This window comes from Triplophysa rosa, unplaced genomic scaffold (genome assembly GCF_024868665.1).
Source record: "Triplophysa rosa unplaced genomic scaffold, Trosa_1v2 scaffold143_ERROPOS450313, whole genome shotgun sequence".
NCBI classification, from domain to species: Eukaryota; Metazoa; Chordata; class Actinopteri; order Cypriniformes; family Nemacheilidae; genus Triplophysa; species Triplophysa rosa.
Window position 1 is genome coordinate 157,705 of NW_026634146.1, and position 19,664 is coordinate 177,368.

At 42.4% G+C, this 19,664-nt stretch overlaps 2 protein-coding genes across 3 annotated transcripts in view; one reads left to right on the top strand and one right to left on the bottom strand.

The window, feature by feature from the left end:
* The window catches only part of sstr2b (somatostatin receptor 2b), a 35,969-nt gene extending 17,208 nt beyond the window's left edge, over window positions 1-18,761 (bottom strand). For both annotated transcript variants that reach the window (XM_057326906.1, XM_057326901.1), the window contains exons 1-2: window positions 18,492-18,761; window positions 17,615-17,682 (exon numbers count right to left, since the gene is read on the bottom strand). The gene's annotated coding sequence lies outside the window, so the exon portion shown is untranslated. The remainder of the gene's footprint in view (window positions 1-17,614; window positions 17,683-18,491) is intronic.
* LOC130549631 (galectin-3-binding protein A-like) lies at window positions 1,516-16,578 on the top strand. Its single transcript, XM_057326900.1, has 5 exons — window positions 1,516-1,700; window positions 3,082-3,282; window positions 3,763-3,894; window positions 14,975-15,236; window positions 15,323-16,578. Exons 1-5 carry the CDS (start codon window positions 1,637-1,639, stop codon window positions 16,392-16,394), a joined length of 1,731 nt encoding a protein of 576 aa, XP_057182883.1. The 5' UTR covers window positions 1,516-1,636; the 3' UTR covers window positions 16,395-16,578.
* Window positions 18,762-19,664: the final 903 nt, after the last annotated feature.

Genomic DNA, 19,664 nt, shown 5'->3' on the forward strand with positions numbered 1-19,664 from the left:
GAGGGGAGCGTTCCAGGTCGTACTAGGTTCCTCATGCACTTCTGGGGGAACATGGCACTGGGGGCGAGTGCGGCTTGGAGCCGCTCTCAAGCCCGAGGTACCATGTATCCAGGCGCGAGCGTTGGGAGAGACAGTGCGGTGCACCGCAACCCAATGCCGTCGGCCCGGGAAAGCATGGCTGACATTTCAACGTCCGCTTCTTCCTGAGCTCGACCCCCCGAGGGAGGGAGCTTCAAGGAATCGTCGGAGTCTGATGCCAGTAAGTCACCCTCCGATGCTGCAACAGACATCTCAACATCACGTACCGTGTCCGATACGTGGTTGAGGAACAAGACGGTGGGACTGTCTCATGGGGAACGGTCAGAAGAGCGAGACGAGTTGTGAACGGTCCGTGAGCCAGTGGCTGACGGATTAGCGTTCACACAGTAATCCTCATATCACCCTCGCTGCTCGCCGTAGCGGGCAGCAGGGCCGTAGTCCTGCCGTCACGTAACGGGAAGCAGACGAGGTGGTGGCTGAGTCCTGTGGGAACACAGCCACCCGTGATGCAACGTCTGAATCATCAACCGCCCGCAGTGCGGGCAGGATGTATCCACAACATCTGCCCCAGCGTACTGGAAGCAGACATCGTGTCCGTCCCCCTCCTCGATGAGTGTGTTGCACCCACGAGAACAGGGGACATGCCACGCTGAAGAAATTTGCTCTTTTAGAGAAAAAACTTGAACACTTCTGAAACCGCCGAGACGCCCAGGGAAGTCGCCGCAGGAAGGGACAGTCTGCTGCACCACGTCGTAGAGCCGGCAGTCTTGTAGTTGCTACTTGTAGCGAAGTCTGTTGATCATGAGCGAAGGCTCCGAAGAACAAAAGGTGAATGAATGAGGCACGCTGTCTCCCTTTTATACCCGGATATCCGGGAGGCGGAGTCCGGCATGTAAATTTCATTCGCCAATTTTCATTGGCCTTTTCTAAGAAGTCGGAAGCGATTGGTTCTCAGGGACGAACCCCATCTGTCGGCTCGACACAACATCGAGAGACTGACAGAAAGGGAAATAAAGTTGAGTTGAGAGTTGAGTTTTCTAAGCTTTCCCGTTCAGTATGGGTGATTTCAAAATCCGGTCATGACAGTGAAGTAAAATATTTTTTTTATGTTTAGCACTAAACTATATGTAACGGTAAAAATTGTTAAAAACTATCTGTTTTGTTTTCATTTATTGAGAAAGAATTAGCGTTTTCCTCAGAGGATGAGGTGTTTAGTGTGTGCAGGGCTCCAGAGAGACTCACTTTTTCACTGTAGCCCTGAATTTAAATTTAAGTAGCGCAAGCAGAACATTTAGGGGCGCACCTTAAATCAGCCTGCAATGCAATTATTTACATTTTCCCCAAAATAACAGCATTACTGACAAATACTTTGATAATAAACAACTGTATTTACAGAAATGACAAAGTTGAGAGAACTGGCCTATGAGCCGCTGCTGTAAATATTTGAGCGGCTCCTCCCATAACAGACGTAATCTCACTCGAAACTTAATCAAACTTAAGAGCCCTGATTTGAGCTCATTTGGTAGAGAGTGTTTTGATCTTTAACGCAGAATTCGCTTTGGCTGTCGAATCGATTTTCTTTAGCGTGTGAGGAATCATGCTGAATATTTTATGGCCTCTCTTGTTTCTGCAGGTTTCAGCACAGCAGTGGACTCTTTTCGGTATGTAGATAAAAATGCTTTAACATTTTATGAGAAAAAAATGAACCACAGCAACTGGTTAAAAGTATGGCTTGAGTATTGAGTTTTGAATGTCCTTTCAATGTTTTGTCGGTTACGTGTGTGTCTGCGTGTGTGTGTGTGTGTGTGTGTGTGTTAAACAAACTAATCCATATAGGACAAAGAGCACCTAACTGTGCATGTTTGTGTGCAAACCCAAAGAAGCAGTCTAAGATCAGCCTTTTCACTTTACTTTTCATTTTATTTCTGTTTACTTGTTCTGCAGTTTTGAATGTTGTTTCAGCTGTAGCGAAACGAGCAGTGTGGATTTCTTCTTTTAGGCATGTTATAGGCATATATAGGGGTTCAATCGCCTGGCTCTGCACAGTTCACTGCTGTGGGTTCTGACACACTGACAACAGGAGTGATATATAAATGCATGAAGTAAAGTGAAAAGAACATGTAGCGCCCCACGTCAACATTAAATGATGTTTGTGATTACAGCTGCAGTAAATATAGTGTAGATAAACCCGATTAAAGTTTTCATTATTCATCATTGTTTCATTATACCTTAACAGAAGCATTCGGTGGAATTAATTGTAGGTAAGTGTACAAGCAATATTTAAGAAAAACAATATTAATATACAGTCATGGCCAAAAATATTGACATCATTGGTAAATATGAGTTGTGACAACACATCTGCATTGTTTATTAAACTTTTATTAAATACAAAATAATCACAAAAAAATGTACATTTCATTGAAGTTTGAAAGTGGATGGAAAGTCACATTGTTTTACGGGTTGTATTTGTGAACATGGGTTAATGCATTAACTAATATGAGCAATACTTCTACAGTAGTTATTCATGTTAGTTTATGTCAATTTCTGCAATTACTTAAAGTGATATTTCACCCAATAATGAAAATTCTGTCATCATTTACTCACCCTCGAGTTGTTCCAAATGTGTATAAACGTGTTTGTTCTGATGAACACAGAGAATATACTGTATTTGGAAGAATGCTTGTGACCAAACAGTTCATTTGACTCCCATAGTAGGAAAAAAAAAACGGTAGTCATAAATGCTCCAGAACTGTTTGCTGTCCTACATCCTTCAAAATGTCTTTTGTGTTCAACAGAACAAAATAAATGATAAAGTAATTTGTCCTACTATGGGAGTGTAAATAGGTGTTGAGATCTGTTTGGTTATAAGCAATCTTCCAAAAATCTTTCTCTGTGTTCATCAGAACAAAGACATTTATACACATTTGGAACAACTCGAAGGTGAGGAAATGATAACAGAATTGTCATCAATGTACAATGAACTAACACTCTGTTCTTTGTGGTAGAACATTGAAATGAAGGTTTTTCTGTCACCTGATGCAGATGGGCACACGAGGCGTGCCACACGGGAGGGCAGCGTGAGGCTGGTGGGCATTCTGTCTTCATCTGGTCGTGTTGAGGTGTATCATGATGGACAGTGGGGTACAGTTTGTGATGATGGATGGAAACTGTCTGAAGCTCAGGTGGTGTGTCGTCAGCTGGGTTTCTCTGGAGCAATATCAGCTTCATTGAGTCAAAATCCTGGTGAGCTTCCATACGTGTGGAAGAGAATTTATGCATGGTCACAAAACAAAATGCGTTTCCCTTAGCTGCTAAATACGCATAGTGTTCAGTTAGTTCAAACATGTTCCAGACAAAAGGTTCCCCTACAGATTTATGTAGTCCAGAGATTTTGCTAACCAAGCATGGTTTGTCATTTACCATAAAGAAAAACATTATCAGACATTTCCATATAACATCTTTAGGAATCAAATTTTAAATCTATCATACAAATTTTCATTTTAATTATCTTCTGTTTATACTTAAAGAGTTCTGACATCTGCAAGCAAAATGATGTCATTTCACACAATTCTTCTTTGTTTTAAGAGGCTTTGGTGTCCCCAGCAAATGGGTCCGCCTGGTCAAATAAATCTGCCTCATAATTTCAATGTAATCTATAATAAAAAAAATCTGTGGGCCAGCACCAATTTAGTGTAAACTTGGCTATGTCGTGTTGTTTTTTAGGGTCTGGTCCAATCTGGCTGGATGATGTGAACTGTAAAGGCTCTGAGAGCTCATTGTCTGACTGTAGTTTTAAAAGCTGGGGTGTTACTGACTGCACACATAAAGAAGATGCGGAAGTCGTCTGTGACACCGGTAAGTCAACTAGTAAATCTTCCAGAAATTACAACTCATGAAGGACAGGTCTGGAAAAGGAAGAGATTACTGAAAAATGACCTTTAATCACCATTTCAACACTTGTTGTGGTCATTCCAGTTCAGTGTTTGTTCAGTTTCTGTGCCTGATTGTCTTGTTATTTTGGTCATTTTTTGGTTTAGCCCCTTCATGGGTTTGTTAGTTTGAATTCTGTGTAGTCAAGAGATTTGGTTCTTAACACCAAGTTGAGAACACAAATGATGTTGAGTGTTACTTCTCCTCGAATCTTTTTTCTGCCCCGTTTACACTTTCTGTTCTCTATTTTTAAGAAATGTCTTTTGTTTGCAATTATTTTGTCTGTCTGGGTTTGATTCCTGCCTCATTTCCAGACTTATCTCGCCTCACTGAGTGGTTTCTAGTCACGATATATCAGCTGAAGCATCACAATACCTTGTTGTATCACAAAACTCTGCAATGTGGCAGTGATTTGTAATAAAAATTTAAATCTATTTACATAGAATTTCCAAAACACACAGATGAAAAAGTCCCAATTTTGAATATTTTATAAATTATATTGAATAACTGGCTATATGAAACCAAAGACAGAAGTATGACTACACTTATTTAATGTACACTACTGTATTGTGTAGTATTTGCTATAGTAATTTGATAAACTGCAGTAAATACTGTAATGTATGTTTTTGGGCGGTTTCCAGGACTAGGCCTTAGTTAACTTAGGACATTTATGTGGTCTTAAAAACCTACTTTACAAAAAAACATTACTGGTGTGCATCTTGAGATAAAACAGTTGCACTGATATATTTTAAGATGTGTCAGTGCAAGTTGTTTTTGCCCTGTCCGGGGAAACCGCCCCATAAAATGTACTATGTTAAGACACAAAAACACTATGGCATCTAGGAATGTAACGTCTTGGTTATGGATGTAACCTCAGTTCCCTGATGGAGGGAACGAGACGTTGTGTCGAACCGACAGATTGGGGTTCGTCTTGAGAACCTATCATCTTCTGAGTATTTTGAAAAGGCCAATGAAAATTGGCGAATGAAATTTGCATGCCGGACTCCTCCCCGGATGTCCGGGTATAAGAGGGAAGCCGGCGTGCTCATTCATTAACCGTTTGGTCTGAGGAGCCTGAGAGCATCCCCCCGACCGCTGCGGTGGGCGGCCAGTGTTGTGGCATAAAGGACACAACGTCTCGTTCCCTCCATCAGGGAACTGAGGTTACATCCGTAACCAAGACGTTCCCTTGCTGTCGGTCTCCCGACGGGCGGGGGGTGAGCGGGGCCGCTCATGAGGACAGAGTCAAGTTCCATACCGAGAAAGAGGATGCTCTGCACCGGGGAGAGCTTGCTCTTCTCAATTGACCTGTAGCCCCAACCGATCTAGGTGCCGGAGCACCAGGACCCTGTGTGTACACAACAGATCTCGAGAGTGCGCCAAGCTGAGCCAGTCGTCGAGATAGTTTAGTACCCGCACACCTCCTTCCCTAAGGGAAAGGAGGGCGGCTTCCACGACCTTCGTAAAGACTCGTGGAGACAGGGACAGACCAAAGGGGAGGACCCTGTACTGAAATGCCCATCCCTCGAATGCGAACCGTGGGAACGGCCGATGTCGAGGGAGGATTGAGACATGAAAGTACGCGTCCTTCAGGTCGATTGCCATGAACCAGTCCTGACACCTGACGGACGTCAGGGTGCGCTTCTGCGTGATCATCCTGAAACGCAGCTTGTGTAGGTGCCTGTTCAGAACACACAGATCCAAGATAGGGCACAGCCCCCTGCCTTTCTTGGGGACAATGAAGTAAGGGCTGCAACACCCGTTGAACATCTCGGCTGGTGGACGGGCTCGATTCCAGAAGGAATCCCTTCGCCAGAAGGGTGGCGACCTCGGCCCAAAGTACCGGAGCATCCTAGCCTCTGACTGAGGTAAATACGATGCCCTGAACTTGGGCAGGCGACTGGATCGCGTAGCCGAGACGGATCATCTTCCCTAGTCAGCCTGACAGTCTGGGAACCCGGCCAAGCTCCCACACCTGTGACAGGGGGACTAAAGGTTCGATCTTCTTCATCGTCCCCCGGGGGGTGGTTCGATGGCTAGCAGTACGGATTCCTTGCCGGGGGTGGTCGCCCGGGGAGGAGATTGGCTCTGCTGTTTTTCCTGCCTGGCGACTACGCAGCTCAACGCACTGTATGACTGAGAGCGCTGAGGGCTGGTGTTTATACTCGACATTGCGCTTCGCCGTGACGCAACCTCGAGTTGCCATCCACCTCGTGCCGAGGGTGGAGTGGCTGTGATAACCCAGAGAGAGAGGAGACTCTCTTTTGAGAGTAAGTGGGCGCTAGCCCCCCGGAGGGGGCCAGCAGATGGTGAGACGGGGCAGGAGCCGTCCCTATCCGATTTCCCAGCGATGTTGCTGGGGTCGGGCCCAATGGTAGCCTCAATCTCCCTGAGGTCTTCCCATGAGGGCAACTTCCACCGCTGCTGATGGGGCGATGGCTCGACAGTAACACCAACCAGCCCCCTCCTTGCGAGACGGGTGCGTCGAGAAAGCGGACCTTCTCGGCGTACTCATCTGCACAAAGTTTGGCCAGAGGAGTTGCTCATGGACCATAAGTGTGGACATCGTCCGACCCAGGGCCCGTGTGGTCACCTTGGTCGCCCATAGAGCGAGGTCGGTGGCGGCACAGAGTTCCTGCATAAGCGCTGGGTCGGTCTTACCCCCGTGGAGCTCTCTCAATGCCCTGGCCTGGCAGGAGCCATAGCGTGGAGAGAGGAGACAGCTTCGTCCACCGCAATGTAAGCCCTCGACACCAGAGATGTCGAGACCGCACATGCTTTGGACGGGAGTCTAGGGCATGGGTGCACCGCGGCGGCACACTCCACCTGGGGAAATCAACGTATCCTCTAGCTGTCTCAACTTCAAGGGAAGAGAGGGTGACAGAACTTTGTTTGACGTGAAACGTGCCGGAAAGGGGGAGTTTCCAGGTCTTACTAAGTTCCTCATGCACTTCCGGTAAACACGGCACTGGGGGCGGGCGCGGCTTGGAGCCACACTCAGATGCGTGCACTGCAACCCAACACTCATGGCGGCCCGGGAAAGCATGGCTGACATTTCGACACCCGCTTCTTCCTGGGCTCGACCCCCCGAGGGAGGGAGCCCAAGGAATCGTTGGAGTCGGATGGCGCCGATGCTGCAAGACCTCATCTTCACGCATCGTGTCCGAATACGTGATTGAGGAGTAAGACGGCGGGACCGTCTCCTGGGGGACGATCAGACGAGCGAGACGAGGTGCGAACGGTCCGTGAGCCAGCGGCTGGCGGATTATTGTTCACAGTAATCCTCATATCACCCTCGCTGCTAGCCGTAGCGGACGGCAGGGCCGTAGTCCTGCCGCCACGGAACGGGGAGCAAATGAGGTGGTGGCTGAGTCCCATGGGCACACATCCACCCATGATGCAACGTCTGGATCGTCACCACCCGCAGTGCAGGCAGGACGCATCCACAACGTCTGCCCCAGTGTACTGGAAGCAGGCATCGTGTCCGTCCCCCTCCTCGATGAGTGTGTTGCACCCATGAGAACAGCAGGACAAGCCACACTGGAGAAATTTGCTCTTTTAGAAAATGAAATTTGCTCGAACACCTCCGGAACTGCCGAGACGCCCAGGGGAGAGTCACTGCAGGAAGGGACCGTCCGCTGCACCACGTCGTAGATTCCAGCAGAATATTGATCACTGAAGATCGCTGTGTCGCTCATCAGATGCACAGGCTCTGAAGAACAAACGGTGAATTAATGAGCACACCGGCTTCCCTCTTATACCCGGACATCCGGGGAGGAGTCCGGCATGCAAATTTCATTCGCCAATTTTCATTGGCCTTTTCAAAATACTCAGAAGATGATAGGTTCTCAAGACGAACCCCAATCTGTCAGTTCGACACAACGTCGAGAGACCGACAGAAAGGGAACTACAGTTTACTCTAGTACAGGGGTGTTCAAAATGGGTCCTGGAGGGCCAGTGTTCGGCAGAGTTTAGCCCCAGCTAAGCTCAAAACACCTGTCTAGTCTGCCTAATGAGATCTTGATTAGCTGCTTCAGGTGTGTTTGATTAGGGTTTGCAGTATGCAAAATCGGCTTGGTAAAAATATCACCATGTGCGCACGCATACACTGAGCATGTATAACTCAACTCAACTTTATTTATATAGCGCTTTTCACAATTTTCATTGTTACAAAGCAGCTGTACAGGAGACATATTGACTATAAGCAAAACAATTAAAGTTATACCTGTTAAAACAAGAAAAAGGTGAAAACACAGAAGACAGACACACCCACATACAAAACACTCCACACACACAACATGCACACGTACTAACACACATAGACATAGACACACACACGGACTTGCAGACATACTGACACGCAAGCACACACACACACAGACAAGCACGCACACAGACATGAACGCACACACAGACACGCACACACAGACACACACACACAGACACACACACACGCACGCACACACACGCACGCACACACACGCACGCACACACACACACAGTGAGAGCACACATTTAAGATGAAGGAGAGAGAAACACAGGTCAAATAGAACAGACTATAAATTCCTATATGCAATATTAATTAAATAAAACTTTAAAATTCTAAAGCAGCCCCCCCGCCCAGGCAAATAGTGCAAAACAGTATGCAAACAGTGGCGAGGAACCCAAAACTCCAATGGAAAAAAAACCCTCAGGAGAACCCAGGCCCAACCAGAGGATTCCAGTTCCCCTCTGGCAAAAGCTGCTGCCTCTGCACAAGCTCGACAGTGCTTGCACAACAAGGTTAAATAAAAATAAATAAACTTACTAATAAGGTAAATTATAGATTTAAGATTATCATTAATAATCTAATAGCATTTGAAATTTTGTGGTGAAGACGTGTCAAGTGACCGCGTCCTTCTTTATCCAGCTCTATCATCTCAGCTCTTGTCAGGTAGCCGCTTACCATTCTCCGCTCTACCATCAGGTCTGGGCATGAACTGCATCCTGCTCACTGTGGTAACCTCTGAACAATGAGACAAGACTGGCTGAGTGTAGAGTACTGTTCTGCACTCTTTGATGCAACAAGTACATCCATTGTGTTTTTGGTTCTGGTTGATCTAACTAATGCAGCCTAAACCCTCAGAGGATTTATATTAGTGTAGGAAGTGTAGTGTATGCAAGATTAAAAAGATGCGTCTTTAGTCTAGATTTAAACTGACAGAGTGTGTCTGCCTCCCAGACAGTGCAGGGAAGACTATTCCAAAGTTTAGGCGCTAGATAGGAAAAGGATCTACCACCTGCACTTCATTTTGAAATTCTAGGTATTACCAACTGACAGGATGCCTGAGAGCGTAATGCATGTAAAGGACTGTAATACAAGAGGAGTTCACTCAAGTATTGAGGAGCTAAACCATGTAGGGCTTTATAGGTAATAAACAAGATTTTAAAGTTAATGCAAAGCTTTATAGGTAACCAGTGCAAGGTTGACAGAACCGGGCTAATATGCTCTTTTTTCTTACGTGTTAGAACGCATTTTGGACCAGTTGGAGTTTTTGTAATAAGCCTGCAGGGCAACCACCTAACAGTGCATTACAATAATCTAGTCTTGATGTCATGAATGCATGAATTAACTTCTCTGCATCTAATTGTGACAGCATATGACGTAGTTTAGATATATTCTTGTAACGAGGAAGGCGGGACGAGAGCCGTGAGGGAACGTTGCACCGGTCTCGCATCTCTCACGGAGGAGCGGAAGTATAAAAGGACGAGCGACAGGAGTGCACGATGAGAGAGGACTAGGCCTGGTGTTAAGTTTTATTTATGTTTGTGTGGCCGGCAGTTGACCGTGAGGTAGCTGTCGGCCCTTTACTTTCGTTTTGTTGTTTGTTTATTTTATTAAAAGTTTATTTAATGTTTACCGGTTCCCACCTCATTCCTTCCTTACTTTGAAATGTATTACAATTCTTAAGATGGAAAAAAGCAATTTTACAGGTGTTGGCGACATGGCTCTCAAATGACAGATTACTATCGAATAGAACGCCAAGATTCTTTGCTGACGATGAGGGTTTTATGGAACATCCGTCAATACTTAAGCAGTATTCTTGGTTGTTACGTATGGCAGTTTTCGGTCCAATAAGTAACACTTCTGTTTTGTCGGAGTTCAGTAATAAAAAGTGGTTACTCATCCAGTTTTTATATCGCCTATGCATTCCATTATTCGATGGAACTGCTGTGTTTCATGAGGCTTCGTGGAAATATAAAGTTGAGTATCATCAGCATAACAGTGAAAGCTAAATCCGTGTCACTTTATTATATCTCCTAGAGGTAGCATGTATAATGTGAAGAGCAGAGGCCCTAAGACTGAGCCCTGTGGTACACCGTACTGGACTTGCGATTTGCGTGACACCTCATTGTTTATTGCTACAAATTGAAAACGGTCGGAAAAATAAGATTTAAACCATTTCAAAGCTATTCCCTTAATGCCGATGTAATTTTCGAGTCTATGTAGGAGTGTGCTGTGGTCAATGGTGTCGAATGCAGCACTAAGGTCTAGCAGCACCAATAACGAGATACAACTTCGGTCAGACGCCAATAGCAGATCATTTGTAACTCTGATCAAAGCAGTCTCTGTACTGTGACATGCTCTAAATCCAGACTGGAATTATTCATTGATGTCATTCCTTTGGAGGAAGGAACATAATTGAGTTGAAACTACTTTTTCCAGAACTTTAGATATGAAAGGTAGATTCGATATAGGCCTGTAGTTCTCTAGTTCTCTAGGGTCGAGTTGGGGTTTTTTGACAAGGGGCCTTATAACAGCCACCTTATATGCTTTAGGCACATGTCAGAGATGAGTTAATAATGCTAAGAAGAGGATCTATAGTTTCTGGGAGCATCTCTTTCAGTAGATTTGTAGGTATAGGGTCTAGCATGCATATTGTTGATTTAGATGATCTAATGATTTTAGACAGCTCATCTTGATCTACGGTAGAAAATAATTGCAATTTCTCCTTAGGGGAGCTGTAGTTAGTTTGTTCAGCGGGTTTCACTTCTGATTGCATTGTTATAATTTTTTCTCTAATATCTTGGATTTTATTTGTGAAGTAGTTCATAAATTCATCACTGTTATGCTGATATCCAGAATCTGAAGTCGCTGACGATTTATTTTTTGTTAATTTAGCCACTGTGTTAAATAAAAACCTAGGGTTGTGCTGGTTTTCTTCTATTAGTGATGAAAAGTAGGCGGATCTAGACGTTTTTATGGATTTAATGTATTTTTTAATACTATCCTTCCATGCTGTATGAAATACCTCTAATTTAGTTTTCTTAAAGTTGCGCTCCATTTTCAGGCCGCTTTCTTTAGAGCCTGAGTGTGTTCATTATACCACAGTGTTGGGCTACCATTTTTAATCTTCTTTAAACGCAGAGGAGCAACTGTATCTAGTGTTTCCGAGAATTTAAAAGAAATTAAAATTTTCAATGGTAATGTCAAAAATCTTACTCATGCTAGAGATTTAAGACAATTCAGGAACATTATCGAGAAACGCATCTTTGGTAGTTGAAGTTATTGTTGTACCATATTTGTAACAAGGAGTTTGATTTGCAGCCATAGGCCAATGAAGCAAACATAATACCAGATAATGATCCGAAATGTCTTCGCTCTGCTGAAGGATTTTAACGTCGTCCACATTTATACCGTAAGACAGTATTAAATCTAAAGTATGATTACAAAGGTGAGTGGGTCCTGACACATGTTGTCTAACGCCCATGTTAATGCCTATGTGTAACGCCCGAGTTATTGTAAAGTGCTGCGACACCTCCCCCTCTGCCTTTTAGGACAGACTCATTTAAAGTAATATAATCATCTGGTTTTAGCCATGTTTCTGTCAAACAGAGCATGTCTATTTTATGATCTGTTATCATATCGTAAACAAAAAGTGCTTTATTAGAGAGAGATCTAATATTTAGCAATCCGAGTCGTAACAGTTGATTATCTGTATTTTGTTCATGTTTAATTTTTTTAACTTTAAATTACTTTCAAGAGGTTTACGCAATATTTTATGTTTGATAATCCGGGGGACAGACACAGTCTCTATTTTATGAGGTTTGGGAGAAGGGATTATTACATGTTGTACATTTTGTGTATTCTGCGACGTGAGACGGCAAGCAGACAGTTGGTTAAGCCATTCTGTCTGCTCCCTGACCTGGGCCCCAGCGAGTCAAACTTTATCATAATTAAGACTTTCTGCCATATTTCTAGACAGGATGGAAGCCCCAGCCCAGGAGGGATGGAGACCATCTTGTTTCAACAGGTCAGGTCTGCCCACAAAACTCTTCCAGTTATTTATAAAAACTATATCATTCTGCAGGCACCACTCAGACAACCAGCCATTTAGTGATGATAATCTGATATAAATCTCATCACCACAATAAGCATTGAGCGGGCCAGAGAATATTACAGTGTCTGACATCGTGCTTGCGAGCTCACACACCTCTTTAATATTATCTTTTGTGATCTCCGATTGACGGAGTCGAACATCATTTGTGCCGACGTGAATGACAATCTTACTGAATTTACGATTAGCCTTAGCCAGCACATTTAAATTTGACTTGATGTCAGGTGCTCTGGCTCCCGGTATTTGACTATGGTGGCTGGTGCCTCTATGTTAACGTTCCGAAAAATAAAATCACAGATAACTAGGGCACTTTCAGCAGGTTTCTCAGTCGGTGCGTCACTGAACGGGGCAATCCTGTTTGAGACTGTAATCGGAACGATTGAGTGATGTTTTGTCCTGCGACTATGCCGTCTCAGTCACAAAGTTTCCCAGCTGCGGGGGATTTTCAACCGGAAAATCCAACTTGTGCGCAATAACGTTGCTCGCATCCAAAGTGTTTTCTATGGTCGTTACACTCTTACTATCCTCAGATAAAGATTGGATGCAAGACTCTAATTCTAAGATCTTCTCTGTCAGCCTAACTATTTCCCTGCATTTATCGCATATAAAACCCTCGCAGCTGACAGAGAAGGCTAAGCTAAACATATGACATGAGTGAAGTGAAAGTGACCTATTAGTCAGATATGGTGACCCATACCCAAAATGTGACCTCTGCATTTAACCCATCCAGAGAGTAGCGAACACGCGCACAGCAAGTGGTGAACACACATACACCCAGAGCAGTGGGAATGCTATCACTGCAGCACCTGGGGAGCAAATAGGTGCCTTGCTCAAGGGCACCTCAGTCATTACCCGCCGGCCCAGCGAATCGAACCGACAACCTTCTGGTCACGAGTCCGACTCTCTTACCATTAGGCCACGGCTGCCCCGTGATGAGGTGCAAGTAACAATAATAGGAGTAGAAACCAAGGTTGCTCGATAAATCGTAGTATATATGCTTAAAAAGAGAAACAGGCACACACGACAAACTAGAGGCAAAATGATATTCCACAGTGTAAACAGAAAGAAAGCTAACACGCTATCGACATTAAGTTAACTATCAATTTTGGTTTAGAATCTACAAGTAAATAACAAGAACAGGGTTATTGAGATATAAGGATAAGTTAGCAACGACAGTGATAAGTAATGATAATAAAATACACTAATATTAAAACGAAGTGCAAGTGCAGGGATACAAACAAACCGCCGGCAGCGATGCAGACAGGAACTGTTTGACAGACAGAAACAACATCTGTTCAACATAACCCAGCACACATCATTGCTTTGGATGTCCAGTATGTCCCTTATCAAAATAGACATCTTAAGTTGTCCAATCATGATGTGACTTTATACTTTTTACCTACAAATGTGAACACACCCTAAATAACTAAAGACAGACCTAAACGGAATCCTAAATCATTCAGTAACTAAGGAGACAAACAGTCAGTGTACTATTTATACCAATAGTATAAAAACTGCAAATGTTAATTATATCTGTAACAGAAAATCTACTGGCAGCTTATTACCAAGACTTTCTCCTGAACAAAAAAAAACAAATAGAGAAATCTACAGTAAAATAAACCCTTTTTTCTACATTATATACCTACATAAGTAAAACAGTGTTAGTATACCTCTGTACCTATGGATTATATTTTATATTACAAAACAACATTTTGTAATAAAACATCTTTAATAAATATAAATAATTCGTAATAAATAAAAAACTACAAAAAATAGTAAAATGTATTAGTAGAAAGTATTTAAGAACAAAAGGGCAAATTACAAGTAAATTTAAAGAAACCAGGTTAACTGCAAATTTGGTAAACTAAAAAGGGCAGCCAAATGAAAAATGGAAACAACAACAAAGTTCTTTAAAATCAACAATGATGACATTGTGACATACAAAACTGGATATGTGGACATTATTAGCTGTTGACAAAAAACACATTTATGCCTTTAACAACAGCACCTACAGCACTGTCAGTCTCAAAACACTTGACCTTCAACTACTATGACTGCAATTCAACTTAACCACTAACTTCAAGCAAACAACAAAGGAGACAATGGCGCATACTCCGAAGTCAACCAAAATCTCTGGTTTCACCGGCTACACGACAACGCTACAACCGAGTTTCTGAAAATCTTCACACTAGCAACAGTTTTCAAAAAAGTTTGGTTTCAGTGACCTGAAGCTGCGTTTGTGTGTGGACGAACGGCCAAACCGCACAGAAAAATACCTGTGTTCATGTGGACAGGGCCTAAGACAGATATCTCAACTCCAGTCCTCGGGCCCATGCAGTTTTAGATGTTTCCCTATATTACATTTATACATTTGGCAAAGGACTTACACTGCATTATACTACGAGTATGTGCAATCCCTGGGGTCAAACCCATGACCTTGGGGTTGCTAGCGCCACACCTGATATGGGTGCTTGATGTCCTCCAGGACCAGGAACACTCACGACAGGCACATGTTGTAGAGAGAAAGCACACGTAAATAAGTTGACATGTAAAAGTGCAACTGTGTGCAAAAGGATTCTCTTTCTTTCTTTTTTGACATTTTGAATTGAATCTCTTTTTCTTTGCAGGGAAAAATGTGAGCTATGATCGTCAGTTCTCCCTGGATAACAGCCTGGCATTGTCTGATGATCTGGGTGCTCTGTTTGACAGTGAAGATGGATGTGATTTCAACATTACTGTACATGATGTCAGTGAAGAGGCAGAACTGATGTTTTGTGTTCACAGTGTGATCTTCCATATGTTTCCAGAGCTAAATGTAACACAAGAATCCAAAAACCTCACAATGGAGGTCAGTGAAACGTGTCATCCACACGTGTCTGCTTTTCTCAGGTAACTTTTCACACACAAATTCACGAATCCGAATGCTACTACATAAGCCTGTTAGACTGAGTATCTACCTAAATGATGTTCTTCAGGTACTTGTACACACGCCGGATCGATGTTTCCATCACATCAGCCCAATGTCTCCATCAGCTGGCTTATATGTTTGGAGTGAAGAAGCTTATGGAAGATGTTGGCAGGGTCTTTACTTTACTCATTCCTGAAGACAACAGCTTCCAGACTCAGGTTTCAATGTACCGGTATGGCGTCCACACAGGTGACCTCGTTCTACAGGAGAACGTCCTTCAGTACCTTTCCTGGAACTGTGAGTTCCTCATAGTCTCTGCGGTGTGGAACAGCCTCTCCTTTTCCATGATGGACGCTCTGCTGTCACGCTCAGATCTGGTTGTGAAGGATGAAGCGTTTCTTCTGGATGCTCTGGAGAGCTGGATCCAATATAATGGGGAAGCAGTTAGTACTGAACAACAGGCCAGACTCCTCAATCACATCAGATTCCCCATGATCCCTGTGGATAAACTCTATCAAATACAGTTTACCTCAAGTGTTCTTCATAATAATCATGAGAATCTGTACTTGACCGGCCTGCTCAGAGGCTTTCAGTTCAATGCTCTGGCCTTCTCTAAGATCAGGAAACACGTGGATAACAGCACTGATGAGCATCTGCCCAGGATCTACACCAGAGACGGCTGGAGTGTGTTCATCAATGCCACTGATGTCCGTTACCCGTATGATCGCCGTTACCCCTATGATCACAGTTACCCCTATAATAACCGCAACTATGGCCAAAACAACAGAATTCAAACTCTCTCCACTCCTGTACACAGCAGTGTTGTTCTCAGAGACAAAACTGTTCAGTGGCAAGCACAGGTTTTTCTTAGTGTCCAGGAATGCTCTAACTATGGTATATCATGTGATTCTGTCCCTGTTGCAAGGTTCTACAAATATAACAACCAGTATAATTATATGAGCACCATTCGCTACAACAACAGATTGATTCTCACCTGTAAAAACAAAAACAATGTCTTTCATGTCCAGGATTTTAAAAATGACATTGCGGTCATTCCAGTTAACAGCAGCATGGCTCTGCCCAACCCCTGTCCTGATGACTACACTTACAGATTTGTAGTGCGTCCGGAGTATATCTGACTACACAGATTTGGGTTTTATTTTCAGTTCAGTCTAATCAATTGTCAATCAAATGTATGGTAAATGTATTCATTTGTATCACTGAATGCTGTTTTATAATCTGTGATCTCATCTTGATGATTTTCCCAAATAAGTTTTTTTTTTATTCTAAAATGCATCTAAAAAAATAAAAACATGTTTTATGCTTATGGATTATTGTTATAATTTCCTTAAAGGAATAACATAATTGTTTTATAGTTACGCACCTTGCTATGAAGGAAATATATATTAGCTGTAATTAATCCATGGCATCAATAATGCCGAATAATGACTGATGTATGAGTGTTTTCTTCCGGTTATTATATAAACATTCATTATTTGTTCAGCATGTGCTTTAACTGCTTGTAGACAGGATTTAGACCATATCATAATCGCAGATACTGCTCTCATCAGTCACAAACAATATGTTTGTGTTATCCGTTCATGGCTACTGTGTTATCCATTCGTGGCTACATCTGTCTACTAGTGTTACTTGATCCTAGTATAACCTTTGACAACACAGACCACGAAACCTCTTTAATAGGCTTGAAAGTTATGTTGGCATTAGTGGAATTGCACCGGTATGGTTTAAATCATATTTAGCTTTTTCAGTTTGTAGCCACGAATGAAGAGTTGTCATACCAATCACAAGTTCAAAAAGGAGTGACAAAGGGCTCAGTGCTAGGACCACTGCTTTTCACACCGAACATGCTTGTACCTCAAGGAGCTACAGTATAACAGAGACATGGAGTTTTCACAGTTACGTTGATAATACTCCGCTTTATATTTCTTTCACACAATTCAACAGACTGAAGGAATGCATAGTTGATATAAACTAATAGATTACTAACAACTTCCTATTATTGAACTTTTTAATGCCATTTCTTTTCTCTCTCTTAGCCCATTTCAGTGTAAGACAGATTGCCAGGTACATTTTAATATGATACCTGCCATAGTACCTTTTGAATACCTCTTGACTTTGTAAAGTCACCTCTTTTTATGAAGCATAAAACGTTATAATTACTTGACCTGGAAATGCTGATTAATGCATGTAATGCACATAAATAGGATGGCAAAAATATTCGGGCAGATGTGCATGCCCAAGTAAAGTGTGTCTGTTACTCAAGCTCAGTTATGACGCAAATACCAGTATCAGTGCACCCTTAGTCTGCATTAGCAACATCACTTACATCCATCATTACCTCAATATCACCATCGCCATGGTTTTCCACGCTTTATCACCTCAGCCAGGGCTGGGAAATTCATTTTCCTAAGAAAAAAGCAAAAGAAAACAATTTTACTTAGCTTGTATGACGTTGAGAGGTTAATGAAGGATGAGATACAACCGACTGAGATGTTAATGTCTGATCTCCTTCCTGATAGCCTTCCCTTTGTGCGGAAAGTGCAAATTTAATCTGTTTTAGATCACTGCCAAAGCAAACAGTTTATAAGTAATCCGGCAAAAGTCTGTGGACGTTCACAAACTTGAATATGAGAAGAATTCCCCAAGGGGATATTTTGCTTTTGCTAAATTCGTATATGACTGGGCGATATCGCTGTTTAATTTGCTTCCAAGAAATGCGATAAGCTGCTGGTAGCTGAATGAATTTTAAGTGGAAGCTGTGACAGCGTCATATTTTGATAGGTAGATGTGAATCAGCTGATGTGAGTTTGACTCACGTGACCTGACAGAACTAACGTTAACTTTATAATGCTTGATTTTTTCCGTGCTCATTTTTACTCCGTCATCTCAAGGAAGCATTCAGTAAACCAAGTACTCACGCCAAAAAGTCATTTTCAATTATCATCTTATTCTGTAGAATAAGAGCTTTCATTTGATATATAACTTGAACATGTTGGAAATATTTGAGCGTTATGAAAAATGTTCATAACATACATGATTTTAAAGGGGCTATGACATGGGGATATGATGAATTTCAGCCCAAATAAGTTATTTTATTTACAATAAATGCAAAAAGGGTGAACTTCTCCAGAAACTAGTGACTCTAAGCTTTCAAATGATACCACATATGATAGTGTAACGTGCGGGTTCAGTGATGTGCGTGTAACCACTCTTACCCGACGCTATTAACGTGGGTTCTTGGCTCGTTCTGTCTCCAGCGATGAACAATAATCAAGGACACAGCCTAGACGTTGGATGTTCATAACACTCACTTTATTGAACATTTCTGGCGTGAACAACAATAGGCCAGGCACTGATTACCGCCGCGATCTCTCCCCAGGCGGAGCTTCTCTCCAGCCCGTAGTCTCCTCTCGATCTCTCCAGGCGGAGCTTCTCCGACACTTTTCAACCAATTCAAAATTAAAGTCCCAATACTAATTTCACTTCCTACATTAGCATTGTTTGCAAAGGGTGTCATTTGTATAATATAATGAAATATTGTCCACAAAATCATGTATCATGCAACAATATCCATAGTAGCTTATACAGCATACATTGTCATAAGTTTATAAGGTTGTATCATAGCATAGCATACCACACGGGTGCCAACACTATGGGCTGTACTACAGGGCTATACTACAACCTCAAAGTAGACTCGGGGGTAGCAGCTGATTGTTAGAAGTTAGCACAGAGCGTGCTAGCTACTTGGAACATTTGTATTTACCCGAAACACTATGGAATTCCAAAAGTGACAATATAAAAAACGAATAAATACAAAAATAAATCCATGAATAAATGTAAAAAAGCAAAAATAAATGAGTATTTATACTTTTGTTTCCTTATTTATGGGTAATTATATATTTTTTCACGCTTATTTATTTTTTCATTTATTTATTTATACATTTATTTATTTCCACTTTTATTTATTTCCCCATTTATTCATGTATATATGTATTTATTCCTACATTTATTTATTTTTACATTTATTTATTTCTACATTTATTTATTTATGTATTTCTTTGTCTGTATGCTAATGAGTGGGGGCGTGTTTCACCTCAGACATTAGCAATCGATCTCAGAGCGGCGGTGCTGAAGCTTTGAGGCCACAGGGACACCTTGTGGTGTTACCGAACGAAACGAGGTTGACGAAGTTGCATAGAGAAGGCAATCGAGTCATTTAATATCACCCTAACTGTATGTAGATAGGGTTACCACACATAGCCTACATACTCTTTATTAGGGACATTGCCGTAAAACATTATTCGGTCGAGATTTCTAAAATGTCTTTGCACACATGGACAGAAACTGCACAACAACAGGTCTGCTATGAGACACTTGGAAGAATACAC

What these genes read in the sequence shown, in the direction of transcription:
- LOC130549631 (XM_057326900.1), top strand. Translation starts at nt 1,637, where the DNA reads ATGCTGAATATTTTATGGCCTCTCTTGTTTCTGCAGGTTTCAGCACAG. An exon ending in TTCATTGAGTCAAAATCCTG is followed by an intron (nt 3,283 to 3,762) that starts GTGAGCTTCCAT and finishes GTTGTTTTTTAG; the next exon opens with GGTCTGGTCCAATCTGGCTG. An exon ending in CACGTGTCTGCTTTTCTCAG is followed by an intron (nt 15,237 to 15,322) that starts GTAACTTTTCAC and finishes GATGTTCTTCAG; the next exon opens with GTACTTGTACACACGCCGGA.